At 41.1% G+C, this 18,754-nt stretch overlaps 1 protein-coding gene across 1 annotated transcript in view; it reads left to right on the plus strand.

The window, feature by feature from the left end:
• The window catches only part of LOC109400308 (metallo-beta-lactamase domain-containing protein 1), a 324,294-nt gene that overhangs the window by 81,278 nt on the left and 224,262 nt on the right, over positions 1–18,754 (plus strand). The window contains exon 2 of the mRNA XM_019672803.3: positions 2,788–2,952. Coding sequence (XP_019528348.3) covers positions 2,788–2,952 — 165 coding nt within the window. The remainder of the gene's footprint in view (positions 1–2,787; positions 2,953–18,754) is intronic.

Consider the following 18,754-nt stretch of genomic DNA (forward strand, 5'->3'; position numbering starts at 1 on the left):
AAAATCGGCCAATGGGAAGTGCCTTTAAAGTGAGTGAACTTATTTTGCGCACAGACATACATACTAGTGTTGGTCATCGGAAGCGTTTTCTCAGATCAAAGCTTTTTTGGTTCCGTTACGGGTCCTGAGTATCTGTGCAAAATTTGAGCACGATCGGTTGCGTCTACACTTTGCGCATTGCAATTGAAATTTGTATGGGATTTTGTATGGGAAAACATACTTTTTTTTGCATTTTAGCCAAAATTTGAAAATTTTTGTCTGAAACTTCAACCGATACTGTAAAATGATAGCCTAGGATGTTCTGAAGAACTTTGTTGAAGACCACAAAGCGATCCGATGCTTATGAAAATAGTTATATAACCAACGAACCGCATGCATGTGTTTATGTTTTAACATGTAAAGGAATAACAATAGCAACAAAATCATGATGTTTCGCCAAGCAATGCCAACGCTATAACTTTTTTCATAAGCATCAGATCACTTCGCGGTCTTCGACAAAGTTTTTCAGGACACCCTAGGCTATGTTTTCACTTTAACGGTTACACGGTTTCAGAAAAATTCGAGCTTGTTATGAGAGAAATGCAAAAAAGTGTGTTTTTCCATGTAAAACCCCATACAAACTTTTTATAAAAAAAAAAAAAACGCGATGCGCAATACGTAGACATAACCGATCGTGCCCAAATTTTGCACACTTATTTGGGTCCTGAAATGGGATTAAAAAAGCTTTGATCTGAAGGGATACCATTGAATTTTTCACTTTTCCATATAAACGATGACCCACTCTAATACATACATACACACATGCATACACACATACAGACATCATCTGAAATCGTCGAACTGAGGCGAAATGGTATATGCGACTTGATCCTCCATATAGCCTTTCCAGTACACTTAGTGTACAAGAAAAACAAAAATATTATGAACAATTTACATTTAATAGAACGAAAGCACAATTTTCAATATAACAAATTAAACATTCCTATCTCCTTACTTATTAAACTTTAGGCTCAACATTTTTGAGGCTCGATAAAATATTTCTATAAGCTATATAGGCTCAGTGTACCAGTTACGGCTATAGTACCTCAAATTGACTATAGTTGATTTTCAACCTTTAACGATGAAAAACAACATGAAATATTGTGTGAATACAAGATCACACTCACAAAAGATGATTGCAATCATTCAAAGTTCACAATTTGCTTAAATTGTTATAGAAATAAATCATTTTCCTTATAATTCCGGCTTCCTTGTACCCTATTTCGCCATAGTGTACCAGTTATGGTTAATCTCATAAGGAATGCATGCAAATAGTGCGAAGTGGAACTGAAGTAAGAAAATGTGTCCATAACTGGTACAGGGTTCCTATCATTGGCACACGCCGTAATAAATACTAAAATTAGTTTTGGCTCAGTTTGTTTGTTTTTCCTGTAAAGTATGGAAACTACACAATCATTTGACATACTGGAAACATTCGTCGGTCTTCTTCTTATTTTCGTAGAAATAGTTTTCCTTAGGTAGTGCGATAACTGGTACAGGCACCCTAGGTGTTTTTTTTACATATAAAATACATTAGCCATTTAATTTTTGATTGCGTATCTCAATTTAAAATTTTATGAGATGTATGAAGGTGCAAAACAATTCCAAAAATCAGAAGTGCTATTTTGCGGTATTTGGGGTAGGGTAATTTTCCAATTGTTGCACAGCTAAAAACTCGCCTATTGTTGCACATTCCATGTTATTATTATGAGGTGTGCAATAATTGACGAATTTTTAGCCGTGCAATAATTGGAAAAAAACCCTAATTGATTGGTTTTTGAAGACAATATATGGACATTTTTCTTATTCCCGAAGGGCGCAAAAAGTTGAAACATTCATAAAGATTATTTCTTATGTGTATAAAAGCGCCTTTTCAAGGAAGCATATTTTTATAATAGAGTGAGGACCGGATTTTGTCAGCCTCATTTAGCGAGGTTTTTTTTTTCTCTCATCTTAGCGTCAAACTTCAATTCATTCACGATAATCATAAAACTACTACTGAAAGGCAAATCATGGAGGGATTAGAAGTTTGAAAAACTGTTTAGATTTTTGAGGAGAGCAAAATATGTCTTTCGGAAAGGGGCTGACAAAATCGGGTCACTTACGTATTTTTTTTTAATCTGAAGATGGTCACTAAGTGAATAACTTGGAGTAACCTCGATTATATCACTACTGGGGATATGAGTTGTTTAAAACTTGGGTCTGTATTTCGCGTTACTCAGCATTTATCGTGTCAATATTTACTGATTTGATAATGCATTACATTCTCAATGGGGCACGTTCGGTGTAGTACTAGATTTGTAGTAATGAGCTGAATTTTAGTATGGTGAGAAGATCAATTCTCTGTTTCTGCAAAGAAATGGTTCAAAACGCGTGGGTATTATGATTTCTTGCCTAATTTGATGCTGTTTGAGCAAAACTTTGGATAACTATGTTCTTTATGTTGCAAGAAATGGAGAAAACAACAACACTGTTTCCCAAAGTTTTACTCAAACAGCATCAAATTAGGCAAGGAATCATAATACCCACGCTTTTTGCGCCATTTCATTGCAGAAACGGAGAATTGACCTTCTCATCATACTAAAATTCAGCTCATTACTACAAATCTAGTACTTCACCGATCTGTCCTATTAAAAAAACATATTTTCTATTGTATAATATCCATTGGCCATAATGTTTTTGCAAGACATATATTTTTCAAACAATGTTATTCAATGTTATTCCCCTTTCTCTCAACCCCTTCCACAGAGTTGCAGGAAAATCGCCTAACACCGGATGACATCCACTGGGTGGTGAGCACACATGGACACTCCGACCATCTGGGGAATAATAACCTGTTCCCGAAGGCAAAGCACATTGTGGGAACTAATATCTCCCAGCGGAATCGTTACTTCATCCATGATTTCACAAGTGGTGAGTACCTAGTAGTGTGTTATTGTGCTCATTCGATCTTGTGTTTTCCATTTCCACACGTGTGACGGAAATATGATTTGGATAATACATGTGCTAACTTACTATTATAAACCATGGCAAAATATGCATTGGAACAGGGTTTCTTGATTGGTGTGCCCGTTATGAGGAAAATTGATACCTATCACACTTTGATGAGGCAAAATACGGAGAAGATGTGGAATCTATCTCCGCCTGGATGCTAGGATTACAGTTGCTTTCGTCCTGATGATGCTGAGAAAATTGAACAGAAAAACATTCCGATGAAAGCTCGATTTCAATTGATTGACAGATGAATGGTTCGTTGGTAGGAGCAATATTCTGCTGCTGAAATAAAGTCCATCTCGATGACAAGGATCATTTTACAGATGGATTCGTGGGAAATTGTGAACTAATGGAAGTTTGAATTCAAATTGATGTATGACAAAACCTTAATGAAAGTCTACAAAAGCATTTTGTTAACATAAACTGTGATGTTTCATTGAGTAAATTTCAGATTTGTAAATAAATCCCTTTTGGATCCTATGTCTACATGCTTTAAATTATGAGTATTCAGAAGTTTGAAATCTTTTGGAACATGTAGGCGTGAGGATATTGTATTCATGTTTCATACATCCTCTTTACATTTGTTCGAATCTTTCCTTGTTCCATTTTATGGTAATATGAACTGCAGGTCAGATGAAACCGTACATAATTAATGTGCTTACAAGTGAAATCCATTTCCCACCCCATCGAATATCATATCCGGCAAATTCGAATCTCAATTCCAGGCACGGCAACAATTTCTGGCCTGTCTGTCAACATTTCAATCTGTAGACTTCATTCCAAACAAATATTACCGCGCCGAGCAGATGCCGGCTGGGGTATTGTTGCCACTTAGCTCTCATGATTCCTGTGCTCGTGTTTCCGCAGAAATGGACCGGGAGACGGGAACCCAAGTGGGACCGCAGCAGACAGGCAGCAAAATTTATTTGCCCAAATAAATAGAAAATTGGCACGAGCCTAAGGCGATCGAGACGAATGCCGAATGCCGAAAAAAAAATAGATTTCCCATTTTCCCCTCTGCCTCGGTCGGTACATTGCTCAAATTCTCACGATATCAAATTTCAAGATTTTTCGATGGAAATCCATTTCATACCGACCGGGGCGCACCGGCCGCATACCAGCAAAAGGAAATGCTTCAAATTCTATGAAATCATCGCTTACCTGACCGGTACCCATTTGCGGCGAGCGAATGCCGTATTCCGAGTAGGTTAAGGGATGTGAAAAGCAAAATCCTCCAGCATATGTACAGAAAAAAAAAAATACCCACGCGTAAATTCCATTCAAATTCTACCACTGTTCGTGTAATTTTCATGTCGACTTAGAAAAAAATAATATTCGGGAGAAAATACAAGAAAAGATAATATTTTTCTAAGTTTTCGAACACATTGAAAATGGGCTACCTTAGTCATTTAACCCTCCTAGGATGTTTGGATTTTCGCACCACGATGGCATACAGGGGGTGGCCAAAATATTGAGGATAGGCAGCTTTTTTTCTCACGAAAACGTTCAACATGCTGTAACTTTTCATAGAGTTTATCAAATTTTGACTGTTTGTCAACCTATTCTAAAGGGTGAGTCGATAATTATTGTGCCACTTTCAAACTAACGTAACTTTTTTCCTACTTCACCGACATCAACCAGATTTTGCACAGTTTCTCCTTATAGTTTATTGTTCGCATCAATGTAATTGGGCAGTTGTCAGTGAGATTCATGTCGATATGGAATAAATTTAGTTAACAGTTCGCAAAAAGATGTTGTACAATCACATGTTAAAATCTAAAATTATGGTATCGCGCCTTGGAAAAATTAATGATTATACATTATCGGATCATCTTAATGTTCATCAATAGGTTTCAAGAATGGTTGTCAGTGAAACATAAGCCTGGAGCTGGGTGAAAACCAGGCACGATGCGCGTAAACAAACCAGAGAGCGCTAATTATTTGTTTCAAGCAGGATGCGAACATGCCCACATGGAGGGCGTCAATCGAAAATGTCGTAAATTTTATCAAAACGCATCCTAAATTTGAACCGATACCAAGAAGTTGTAATAAATAAATGTACTAAACTGTTGTTAAAATTTGGTTCAATTTCGATAACTGTAGACAATTTGCGAATCAGTAGAAGGTAGGGTGGCACAAAAAATAACGACTCACCCTTTATGTGTATTATTGGTTTGAGCTCGATTGGTTAACTTTTCACGAAGTTAGAACTGAAGTTAGTTCTAGTAAAAGACTATTTTTTAGACAACTAATGTTTGATCTGTCATATCCCGGAAGCCGTTGAACCGAATTGAATGAAATTTGGAACGAATATCAACAAAATATATTGATAATTGAAACGACGTTATAAAATATAATGTTTTTTCACGACGAATAAAGTTATACCGGTTTGATATTTTCGCCCTATATGGGAGTAAAATAAGTAAACGAGAAAATGAGGAAAATGAGTGAAATTAACAATACCACACAAAAATTGTTGAATGTGTTTTTCCGTTAATCCAAATAGGCTCTAATATATCTTATTGTAGATGTAGATATTTTGAGAAGAGATATAGAAAATCTTTGGATATCAAAACTTAAATTTAATGACATTGATGTAAAAAATAAACTTTTTCGAGAAAGACTCAAAAAGTGTCAATCTATGATAACTTTTATCAACGTTCAAAAGGTACCTGTGTTTTGAAAAGTTGTGAAGCATCAATATAATGTTGATAAACGTTCAAAATTTCATTCAATTCGGATCACTGGTTTCGGAGATATGACAGTTCAAAAATAAGTTGTCTAAAAATAGTGTTTTACGAGAACTGTTCTCGGTTTGCGAAAGATTTATAAATCGGGCTGAAATTTGTACCAATAGTGCACATATAATAGGATGACAAACATTCAAAATTGAAGAATTATTGATGTACTCTGTGAAAAGTTATTCATTTATTTAGTTAACATCAAACTCATGATAATACTGAATCAACAATTTGCCGCCATAATACTCGATTTGCAGCTGCAGCTCTCCAACATCGGTCACGCCCAACACTCGCCAGATCACGCTCAACCTGGTCCGCCCATCGTGCTCTCTGCGCTCCACGCCTTCTTGTACCAACCGGATGGTTAACAAACACTAACTTTGCAGGGCTGTTGTCCGGCATTCTTGCAACATGCCCTGCCCACCGTATCCGTCCAGCTTTAGCCACTTTCAGGATGTTGGGTTCACCGTAGAGTGCAGCGAGCTCGTGGTTCATCCTTCTCCGCCACACACCGTTCTCCTGCACGCCGCCAAAGATCGTCCTTAGCACGCGTCGCTCAAAAACTCCGAGTGCTTGAAGGTCCTCCTCGAGCATCGTCCATGTCTCGTGTCCGCAGAGAACCACCGGTCTTATTAACGTCTTGTACATGGTACATTTGGTGCGGGGGTGAATCTTTTTTGACCGCAGTTTCTTCTGGAGCCCATAGTAGGCACGACTTCCACTGATGATGCGCCTTCGTATTTCACGGCTCACGTTATTGTCAGCCGTTAGCAAGGAACCGAGATAGACGAATTCTTCTACCCCGTCTATCGTAACATTGCTGCCAAGGCTTGTCCTGTCTCGCTCAGTACCACCTACCAGCATGAACTTTGTCTTAGCCGCATTCACCATCAGTCCGACATTTGCTGCTTCATGTTTCAGGCGGGTGTAGAGTTCTGCCACCGTTCCAAATGTTCTAGCAATAATATCTATGTCATCCGCAAAACAGACAAATTGGCCGGATTTCGTGAAGATCGTACCCCGGCTGTCGAGTCCGGCTCGTTGCATAATACCTTCCAGGGCGATGTTGAATAGTAGGCAGGAAAGTCCATCACCTTGTCGTAGTCCCCGTCGAGATTCGAATGAACTGGATAGTTCACCCGAAATCGTTACGCTGTTCTGCACACCGTCCATCGTTGCTCTTATAAGTCTGGTAAGCTTCCCGGGAAAGCTGTTCTCGTCCATGGTAGTGCGTTGGGACCTGGTATTCACGGCATTTCTGGAGGATTTGCGTACGGTAAAGATCTGGTCCGTTGTCGACCGGCCGTCGATGAAACCGGCTTGGTAACTTCCCACGAACACATTTACTTTAGGTGAAAGACGACGGAAGATGATCTGGGATAGGACTTTGTAGGCGACATTCAAAATGGTGATCGCTCGAAAGTTCTCACACATTAACTTGTCGCCTTTCTTGTGGATGGGACAGATTATCCCTTCCTTCCACTCCTCCGGTAGCTTTTCGGTTTCCCAGATCTAGACTACTAACTGGTGCAGACAGGTGGCCAACTTTTCTGGGCCCATCTTGATGAGTTCTGCTGCGATACCGTCCTTACCAGCCGCTTTATTGTTTTTGAGCTGGTGGATGGCATCCTTAACTTCCCTCAGCGTGGGAGTTGGTTCGTTCCCGTCCTCTGCTGCACCAACATAGTCATTTCCTCCGCTGCCTTGGTCCTCAATGCCTACATTCTCTTCACCATTGAGGTGCTCGTCGAAGTGCTGCTTCCACCTTTCGATCACCTCACGTATGTCCGTCAGGAGGCTCCCGTCCTTATCCCTGCAGATTTCGGCTTGCGGCACGTAGCTATTGCGGGATGCGTTGAGCTTCTGGTAGAACTTGCGTGTTTCCTGTGAACGGCACAGCAGTTCCATTTCCTCGCACTCCGCTTCTTCCAGGCGGCGCTTTTTCTCCCGGAAGAGACGGGTTTGCTGCTTCCGTTTCTGTCTGTATCGCTCCACATTCTGTCGGGTTACATGCTGCAGCATTACCGCCCGCGCTGCATCCTTCTCCTCCAGAACCGCTCTGCACTCCTCGTCGAACCAATCGTTTCGTCAACTCCGTTCTACTTACCCCATTGTGCTCTCGGCTGCGTTGTTGATGGCTGCTTTGACTGTACTCCAGCAGTCCTCTAGAGGGGCCACATCGAGCACACCCTTGTCCGGCAACGCTGCCTCGAGATTCTGCTCGTATGCGGTGGTGACATCCGGTTGCTTCAGTCGCTCTAGATCGTACCGGGGTGGCCGCCAGTTGTTAATAACGGAGAGTTTTGGGCGCTGTTTAACCATCACCAGGTAGTGATCAGAGTCGATATTGGCGCCACGATAGGTCCTGACATCGATAATGTCAGAGAAGTGTCGTCCATCAATCAGAACGTGGTCGATTTGCGATTCCGTTTGTTGTGGTGATCTCCAGGTGTAACGATACGGGAGGCTGTGCTTGCAGAAGGTGCTACGAATGGCCATGCGTAAAATGCGTCTTTGTTATCATCAGTGCTTCCGGAGTGAGGGCTATGCACGTTTATTATGCTGATGTTGAAGAATCGGCCCTTGATCCTCAACCTGCACATTATTTCGTCGATTGTTGCGGTCAATGCACACCTAATATATTTTAGTGTTTTGAAATGCTTAGGCTCTCAGGTTTCTAATGGTGAGTTCGAATTTGAAATTGGTGGTTGCGAACTCAGCGAAAATCGCGATTTAATGATAAAATTCAAAATGGCGACCAAATCCAAGATGGCTGCCAAAAATTTTTCAACTTCAAATGAAAGGTCTATACTTTCCCTTGATAGAAACGTGAAGTTTTGTATATGTTACAACATAAAATTTTGTGATATTATGCGATAAATTAGGTGCAATTTGATGAAAAATCGTCATTTTTGTCACCTTGTCAGCCCCTTGCCAAGCGAGAGGTCCATCAATTTAACCCAACCAAAGTGGTTTTCATCCTTTATTATCATATTCTAGCGAATTTGCAAGAAAAATTTGAAATCCCAGACTTTATGTAAATGGCGGCCTGGTTTCAGCGAGAATTACTCATTACATCTTTATGATTTAAAACCAAAGTTTTTGTGGGGTACTTTGGGTGTTCAATTCAGAAGGATGCTTCAACATCGATTCCAAGTAACCATAAGAATGTTTGTTAGCCTTCTGAGCAGCTTCTGACGAAACTTTGCCAAAATTCATGCATAAAAAAAATTCATTTTTCACATACAGTGGTACAAATTCGTATAAACGCACATAGGGTATCGCGCTACATGGGCGGTGGTTTTCTTCGTCTGTTATTTTCTTCTGTTTTCCACTGTTACTCGGTCAATTTTGAACCGATTGACTTGAAATTTTGTACACGGGTAGATACTATACCTATCTCACCGCATTCCAAGAATTGTGTCAATTGGTTCAAGATTGACTGAGTTATAGTGAAAAACAGACGAATATAGAAGCCACCGCCCAAGTAGCGCGATTCCCTACTTCTTATGAAATTCTCTCCAAGTTGTTGCATAATAAAATTTATGATAATAGTTCAGTGAGTATCACTAATAATAGCAATAACAGAAATGCGTATTGATATTAATAAATTAGCAATACGTTGCCAAAAACAATTGCGCTAAAATCAAAAAAAGTGCGTTTAAACGAATTTTCCTGCAAAAATTAGATAATTATTCCTTAATAAAAATACATCGAATTGATGAGAATTTTTGGCAACTTTAGTAGATTGTATTATTCGTGAGTGGCTATCGAAATATATACTAACTAAACGCAGTTGGCCTTCAAGTAAAGTTTGCGGTTCAAAAATCAAGTGCGTTTAAACGAATTTGTACCACTGTATATCACAACCTTGTTGGTATTGCATTTATGTCTGATAATAAAATTTTCACACACGTCACTCTCGCATGCAGATTTGAACTGAATCCTCCTCTGTGATAGATTGCTGACTGACCGCAGCGCTGCTGAAGACACTAGACTAAGTCGAGCTATCTTCACTGTCTTCACAAATATCGGAAGAAATTTTGATATTTCCAGGATGCTTTTCAATATTGGCTGCGCAAGCGCTAGAATAAAATGGAATAAAAAGGTTGCATTTGGGGTTTTTTTTACAGATTTTTACATTTTTTCACATATTTCATTAGAATCCCTTACAATAATTCAACCAGGAATTATTAACGTGATTCATCAATCAAGTTTTTGAACTTTTTTCTAATAGTCTAGGAGTTTTATTCTGCTTGGACTTATATCAAAGGTTTTGCCATACTTTTTTACAAAGTTTTTCTCTAGAAACTCCTCCAGTTTTTTTCCTTTGAATCTGTCTAGGAATTCCACCACGAAGTGTCCAGCAGTTTTTCTGAAGCTTCGGATTTGCTTTCAAGAATTCCTCCAGAAATTCTTCTTGGAACTCATCCGGCATGCTTAGAATACCCCTACGAACTCTTTAACAAACCCTTCATAAATACTTCAGAGCTGCCTTTTAGAATTGCCTACAAATTCTTTGAAGAATTACAGCAGATATGAGACTTCTAATGGTTTCGGCTTGCAGTCACGGAAATAAGCATTGGTTATTTTACTTCATCGCCGACGTTTCGATCCTCGGGTTTAGACCTTCTTCAGGGCTCGAAGTTAACCAACTTGTGAAGTGCCGTGTTTGTACGGAGGTAACACCAAAATCAGTCATACAAGAAACATTACTGCAGATGTTTCCCTAGATATGCCTGAAAGAATCTCTGGAGGAATCCCTGGAAGAGTTCCTGAAAGAATCCCGGGAGAAATTTCTGGAAGAATCCCAGGAGGAATTTCTGGAGGAATTTCTGGAAGAATTTTGAGAAGAATTCCTGAAAGAACCCCGAGAGGAATTCTTGGTGGAATGCCAGAAGGAATTCCTGGAGAATCCCGGGAGGAATTCCTCGAGAAATCCCGGAAGGAATTCCAGGAGTAATCCCTGATTGCTAGAGTAATCCCGGTAGGAGTTCCAGCAGGAAACTGTGAATGAATTCCTGGAGAAATCCCAAAGGAATGCCAGAAGGAATTCCTTAAGGAGTCCTGAGGGGCTTTGTGGAAGGAATCCCTTTTAGAATCCCGGGAGGAATTCCTGGAGGCATTCTGAGAGGAACTCCTGGAAGAATCCTGTGATAGTTTAGGATTCATCTAGTAGGCTAAAGACAGGGATGAACCCTAAACTACCACAAATCCCAAGAGGAATTCCTGGAGGAATCTCGAGAGGAATTCCTGGAGGAATCCTTGGAGAAATTTTTGGAAGGATCGCGGAAGGAAACCCTGGAGGAATTATGAGGGTATTTTTGGGAATACCGGAAAGAATTCCTGGAGGCATCCCAAGAGGGATTCCTGGAGGAAACCCAGGATGAATTCTTGAGGAAGTCCCGAAAGAAATTCCTGGAAGCATCTCAGAAGGAATTCCTGGAGGAGTTCTGAGGGGATTTCTGGAAGGAATCCCTGGAGGAACCTGAGAGAATTTTCTGGAGGCATTCTGGGAGAAACTCTTGAAATAATTCCGGGAAGAATTCCTCGAAGAACACTGGAAGGATTCCTGGAGGGAGGAACCTCCGAAGGAATTCCTGGAACAGCCCTGGGCATTCTGAGAGGAATTCCTGGAGGAATCCTGAGAGGAAATTCTAGAGCGGGAATCCCGATGGAAATTCCTGGAAGAATTCCAGAAGGAATTCGTGGAGGACTTCTGAGGGAATTTCTTGAAGGAATCCCAGGAGGAATCTGGAGAGGAGTGCCTGTAGGCATTCTGGGAGGAACTTCTGGAAAAATCCCGAGAGGAAATCCTGGAGAAATCTCGAGGAATTTCTAGAGGAATCCTTGGAGAAATTTTTAGAAGGATCGCGAAAGGAAATCCTGGAAGAATTCTGAGGGTATTTTTAGGAATACCGGTAAGAATTTCTGGAAGAATCCCGAGAGAAATTCCTAGAGGAAGCCTAGGATGAATTCATGGGGGAATCCCGGGAGAAATTCCTGGAAGAATCTCAGAAGGAGTTCCTGGAGGAGTTCTGAGGGAATTTCTGGAAGGAATCCCAGGGGGAATCTGGGGAGGAGTGCCCGTAGGCATTCTGGGAAGAACTTCTGGAAAAATCCCGAGAGGAATTACTGGAGGAACCCCGGGAGGAATTCCTGCAGGCACCCTGGGGAAAAATTTCTGGAAGAATTTCCATACGAATTCCTAGTTGAATCGTTTGTGGAACTCCTGAAGTATTCTTTGGGGTAATTCCTGGACAAATTTACGGATGAACTCCATGTGGATATACTAGAAAAACGCCTGGAGAAGATTTGGAAGACTTATCAGGTATCAGTAGGTCGGCTCTAGAGGCACGTTCTCCTCCATTCGGGAAATTTGTGCCATCGCCATGAACACGAGCCTATTCATCATTTACCTGACGGAGAAAGGAAGGAAAAATGATAGGACATGGGGAAGGACAGGTAAGGGAATAGGATCGTCATACTCGCAAAAGCGTACCACAATGGGTTCACATAGCGTCCTGAAAAGGACACTGTAATAACGCATAAGCGTGCCACAATGGGTTCGAACAGCGCCCTGAGAAGGACACTGTGATAATGCATAAAGCGTAAAGAGAGCCTATAGCTCTTTACCACAGCGGGTCAAGAACAACAGAACGTCCTGAAGATTCAGGTTTCTGAAGTCATTTTCACTTAATAAGTGTTTCCCGAGTACTCGGAAACGCAATTGCGCAAAAACTGGACAGTTACATATTAAATGATACGAAGTTCCATAATCGGATTCACAGCTATCACATGCAAATGAATCAGCTTGCTGAATATTCGCCATGTGATAACTGAGTCGGCAGTGGCCAGTCAATGCTTTGACCAGCATGCTGCAATTCTGCTTAGACAGATTAGTTAGATACTTTGCCACCCCTAGAGATGGCTCAGTACAATACAATTTTGTTTGACGACATGACTCCAAACTATTCCAGTATTGTTTGTGCTGAGTGGCAGCCCAGGTGTCAATCTGAAGCTTCACCCAACACTTGGATACCGGAATAGCTGGCTCAGGGCCAATGAAGTCATGTGATGCTCCAGTGCGAGCTAACTCATCAGCCAATTCATTTCCAGCGATGGAAGAATGGCCAGGTACCCATAGAAGGTGAACAGCGTTTGCTGAATTCAGCTCCTCAATTTGAGTTCGACAAGCGATAACTATCTTCGACCTGGAGTTGGCCGAAGCAAGTGCTTTAATAGCAGCCTGGCTATCTGAACAGAAGTATATTACTTTGCCCATTACGTGCTGCTGAAGTGCTGATTGTACTCCGCACATAAGAGCAAAGATTTCGGCCTGAAAAACGGTGCAGTGTCTGCCAAGTGAATAAGACTGATACAGCAGCACCTGCTCGACCTTCGAGAAGGGAGTCATCAGTGTAACATACGATGCCGTCTGAAATACTTCTCTCCAGATAACCAGATGTCCACTCTTCCCGGGAAGGGAATTTCGTGGAAAATGTCCTATATGGAAAATTACAAGCAATTGTAAGATCACTTGGAGCAAGGACAACTTTGTCCCAATTCACCAAAAGTGGAAACAACGAGGTGTGTGTTGAACTGCGGTTCACAGGAGTTTCCTCTAGTAAACCGAGTACCCATAGGCGGTAAGTGCAAGAAAGTGCTTCTTGTTAGAGATGAATGTGTAGTGGGGCAACGTCAAAGAGAACTTCGAGCGCTGCCGTGGGAGTTGAAGAGAACGCTCCAGACATCGCCATTAAGCACATCCTTTGGAGATGGCCTAACTTTGATTGGACCGTTCTCACTTCGCCCTTTTGCCACCACACAAGACATCCATAGGCCAATATTGACCGAACAACAGTTGTGTAGATCCATTTGATATACTTGGGTTTTAGACCCCAAGTTGTACCAAAGGTTCGCCGGCATTGCCCGAAGGCCATACAAGTTTCTTGATTCTGAACTCAACATGAGGTGTCCAGGAAAGCTTGGAATCAAGAATGACTCCAACGTACTTTACCTGTTCAGTCACATTGATATCAGAATCAAAGAGACGTAAAGTTCGAACACCATTACGGTTTCGCTTTTCCGTGAAAAGAACAATAGATGTTTTACTCGGATTTACCGAAAGGCCATATTGGCGACACCAACCCTCAACTACCTGAAGAGCGTTTTGCATCAGGTCGAAAAGAGTGCTGATGCACATACCGACTAACAATGTTAGGTAGTCGTCGGCAAAACCATAAGTAGGAAAACCGCTTTTATTGAGTTGCCTCAATAGCGTATCTGCTACGAGATTCCATAAAAGTGGTGATAAGACTCCCCCTTGGGGGCATCCACAAACACTCAATTTCCTAATCGCCGCTTGACGCAATGTCGAGTAGAGATGTCGGTTTTTGAGCATTTGGTGAATCCAATTGGAAATCATTGGAGATATACCATGACCCCGTGCGGCTTCCAATATGGCATCGAAAGGCACGTTGTCAAAGGCACCCTCGATATCTAAGAAAACACCCAAGCATGATTGCTTTTGAGCGAATGCCTTCTCGAATGCCATTTTTGGAATAAACTTCACAATAATATCCCGCGAGGATTTGGGAATATACCCTGTAGCAAAACTGCAAACAAGTAGTTGTTTCAAAACATGTTTGAAATGATCAAATCCCTTCTGAAGCAAAATAGGATAAATCCCATCTGCCCCAGGAGATTTGAAAGAAGCAAAGCTATTGAGTGCCCATTCAATCGATTCTAAAGTTATGATACTCCGAGCCGAAGCTAAAGAATCATAACTACAAGAAAAGACATCAGGTTCATCCGAAGATGTAATATCCACACATCCGGGGAAGTGTGTACTGAATAAACATTCTAAAACTTCCTCATCAGAGGAAGTGAAATCACCATTTGGCAAACGAAGTTCGTTCACTTGAAAATCCTTAGATTTTGCAAGGATTTTGTTCAATCGACTGGCTTCACTCAGACTGGAAACATTTGTGCAAAGGGTTTTCCAGCCGGATCGTTCAGCAGACCGAATAGCTTTCTGGTAGGCCTTGCGAGCCGACCTGAAAGCCTCCGATCCAGCCGAACGTCGTCTGTTCCAACTCTTTCTACATTGTTTCCTGAGCTTCTGGGGAGGAGTGCCCGTAGGCATTCTGGGAAGAACTTCTGGAAAAATCCCGAGAGGAATTACTGGAGGAACCCCGGGAGGAATTCCTGCAGGCACCCTGGGGAAAAATTTCTGGAAGAATTTCCATACGAATTCCTAGTTGAATCGTTTGTGGAACTCCTGAAGTATTCTTTGGGGTAATTCCTGGACAAATTTACGGATGAACTCCATGTGGATATACTAGAAAAACGCCTGGAGAAGATTTGGAAGACTTACTGAAAAAATCCCTGTATTTATTAATTTCTGAAAGAAACCCGGGGAAAATCCTCGTAGATAAAAAATCTCTCAGAAGTCCTGGGAGGAAATCCTGGAGACATCCATTTAGGAGTCCTTGATGAAATTCTTTGTGAAATTCCTATCCAATGCAGCTGGAAAACAAGAAGATCCTGAGGAAAAAAAAGATTGGATCCCTGATGGAATTTGTGGGAAAACCATCGTATCCCGGTCTTGCCTTACGGAAAATTGCTACGGACCGGGCACACTAGGATGTCCCATGATTTCGGAGGAGCTCGTTTTCACCGGACCTGTAAGATCTGCGGTATAGACAACTCGGTGGAGCATTTTTTTTGCGTCTGTACTGCATACGAGGGCCCCAGACAGCCGTTCGGGATTTCGAGTAATGAGTTTTTTTTTTGTAGTTCCACCACCGTCACTATATGCTAACCTTTTTGTCTCTTAGTTTCTTTTTAAGCTGTTTCTGTAAAGTCCATAACCATACTCTGTTAATGATACTCTGTTCGAAAAACGTCATGTGAAGTAGTTTTAAGAACCACCTCTGTAGTCTCTCCAGGTGAACCCTTCTGGTTCGTCCTGATTTTCACGACCTGAGATGAACTTGCCTACGGCAGAAAATCTTTGAATAAAAAAAGAAAAAAAAATACGGAAAATCGATGCTGCTCCAGACCAATCTTTGTCTTACTAGGGTAAGTGTACCAATTATGGCTATAGTACCAATTATTCGTCATAGTTCATTTTCAGCATTTAACGATGTAAAAATCAACAAGAAAAATTTTGTGAACAACAGATCACGTTCACAAAAGACAGTCGCACTCATTAAAACTCCACATTTTCCTCAAATCATGGTAGAAATAAATCATTTTTCTTAAAATTTCGGCTTCCTTGCACCCTTTTTCGCCATAGTGTACCAGTAACCCCATAAGGAATGCATGCAAATAGTGCGAAAAGGAACCGAAGCTAAAAAATGTAACCATTACTGGTACAGGGTTCCTATCATTGGCACACGCTGTAATCAATACTAAAAGTAGTTTTGGCTCCGTTTCTATATTTTTCCTGTAAAATATGGAAACTAAGCTGTCTTTTAACTTATTGATGACACTCGTTGGTCTTCTGGTTATTTTTGTATAAATAGCTTTCCTTAGGTAGTGCCATATTTGGTACACGCACCCTATAAGCATTCTAATTATCTTTGATTGATCCTAAATACTGAATAGTTTTAACACTAATAAAAAACATTTTCTTTTAGATAAAAATACTTTCCGATCTTACAGGATTGTTCTTATAATCTTCAAAAGACAGTATTTGCTACGTTATCTTTCCAAACTTTAGTAAAAGTTCAGAAAATTAGCATTTCATTGCTGTATGCTTCAGGAGGTTTACCTCTTAAGCACAGGTAATTGCCATCAAAACTTTGGAAATGAGAAGCTTATTCGCCAATTTCCGCAACTTTCGCGATGCTCGTATCTTGAAGACCTTGAAGTTGTCCGGAACAGATTACCACTCAATCCACTATCAGTACCAATTTCCTTACTTACGCGAGCACAGTCACGCACACACCGAGGGCATCGCTCCCCGAGAAAGTACGCGAAAACCCGCCCGGGTTTCCTTCGTCGAGCGAACAAAACGCTTCGAATGAAAAAATCGATAATTTTAATTTTGTTCGTGATTTTCATTATCCTGTGTATACCGTAGTTCCGCATCCACTTTCTTTTGGTGCCGCCGTCGTTGCCTACTTACTCGGTTGGAGGTGGATCCTTGGCTTGCTTGCTCGCTACTGACTAAGTTTGCTCCTTATGTCCATGCGGCACAAATCTGAATTGCCTGAAAACACATCATTCTCGGTGGTGCACATCCCTCGCACCCCATAGTAGTAGATATTAGCCCTCGTTCTGTTCTCTATGGTAGATATTAGCCAGTACACAAAGAACAGCAGATCGTTTCACGTATTGTGTGCTGCATGAGCTTGTTCACGAGAAAGAAGAAAAAACAGATGAACGATTTTCTGTGCCCAGGACCGCCATCAGGAGAAAGGTGACAATGAGTCTCGCAGGATGTCGAGAACATAGAACCGGACAACGCGACCACGGCTAATTAGTTTGCTGAAAGTTGTTTGGGAGTTTTTGCTGTAGATACTGTCGTGGTGGAAGAGGGGCAATAGGTAAGGGGGTCACCCGCCAGAGAGTCATTTTTTATAAATTTGATAACGAGTAGAGGAATATCGTTGGCAAATTTCCCGAAGGAGTTTATTGAGCTGTGAGTGTCGGAAAATTTTCTGAAAAGTTTTCGCGATACGGATGGTTAGCCATTTCGGATAGAACGGTGAATGATAATTTATTATCGCTGTTTGGCATATCGGTTAATAACAATCAACATTTGAGATATAATAATTAAGTTTCATCGTGCAGAACCTCTTTTGACAGTTTATATATTTTCAACTCCAGTTAGCTTAGTGGTATTGGCTATGGATCGCCAATCCGAAGATGGCGAGTTCGATTCCCGTTCCAGTCAGAAATATTTTTCTCGACTCCCTGGGCATAGTGTATCATTGTGCTGTCTACCGAGATGAACCAGCCCTGGGCTGAAAATCTCGTTAATAAAGATAATAAAAAAATCATTGTGCTTGCCTCACAATATACTAGTTCATGCAATAGCTGGCAAAGAAGGCCCTCCAATTAATAACTGTGGAAGTGCTCAAAGAACACTAAGCCATACCGAAGAAGAAGAAGAAGAAGAGAAGAAAAAGAAAAAAGAAGAAAAAGATATTTTCAAATACCATAACACTAAATAGGTTTTGGCAACTCTTACATAAATTTAAACATGGTACCTACCTAGGGAAACTTACGTATTTTCGGCAGTTTTGTTCTCTTCGTCAAGGGGGGTTTTTTGAAACATGTTGAACTCAGAGTCTCAAATCCTTTCCAGCCAAGCTGAGTTATATTCCCAAATTTCAGATAGTTTGGCCTACAAATGCCCCCCATGATGAAAAAAACAAACCTTTGCGACAATTCCCTTCGTCACCCTATATCGAAAATAGAACCACTGCGTCCAATAGGCTGAACTTTTGTGGCATGTTCCGTTTTGATATTCGCATCTAGCCAGCTAATTACCATGTGTCAAGTAACCAGCTACTGCCACGACGCGTCGTCTCCCAGTCAGGTGCAATGAAATTGATAAACTGCAAGACCTTCCCAGGTTTTGCAGACCAGATCTCACTGGGTAGCAAGCAACCACTATTTATAAATCTTTGCCTGCGCATGTATAAAGCACCACAACTGCAAAGCAGATGTTCCGAGGTTTCACGTTCCGTATTACAGAAACGACAGATATCACTCTGAATCTGGCCAATATTTTTCAAGTGATACCTGCTCGGGCAGTGTCCAGTTACTAGGCCAGTGTATGAACATAGAGCTCTCTTGTTGAGCCCTAAGAGTTTTTTGGTTTTACAAGCATTTGGTGTTATAAATCGTTTTGACTGATTGCAATTTTTGACATCCATCCAATTGGATATCACCCTCTGCTCAGCCTAGCGTTTCAGGTCCATTTTAATTGTACACTTCAATTTTGAACTTTACCCTTCTAT

The sequence above is a fragment of the Aedes albopictus genome, chromosome 2, assembly GCF_035046485.1.
Source record: "Aedes albopictus strain Foshan chromosome 2, AalbF5, whole genome shotgun sequence".
NCBI lineage: Eukaryota > Metazoa > Arthropoda > Insecta > Diptera > Culicidae > Aedes > Aedes albopictus.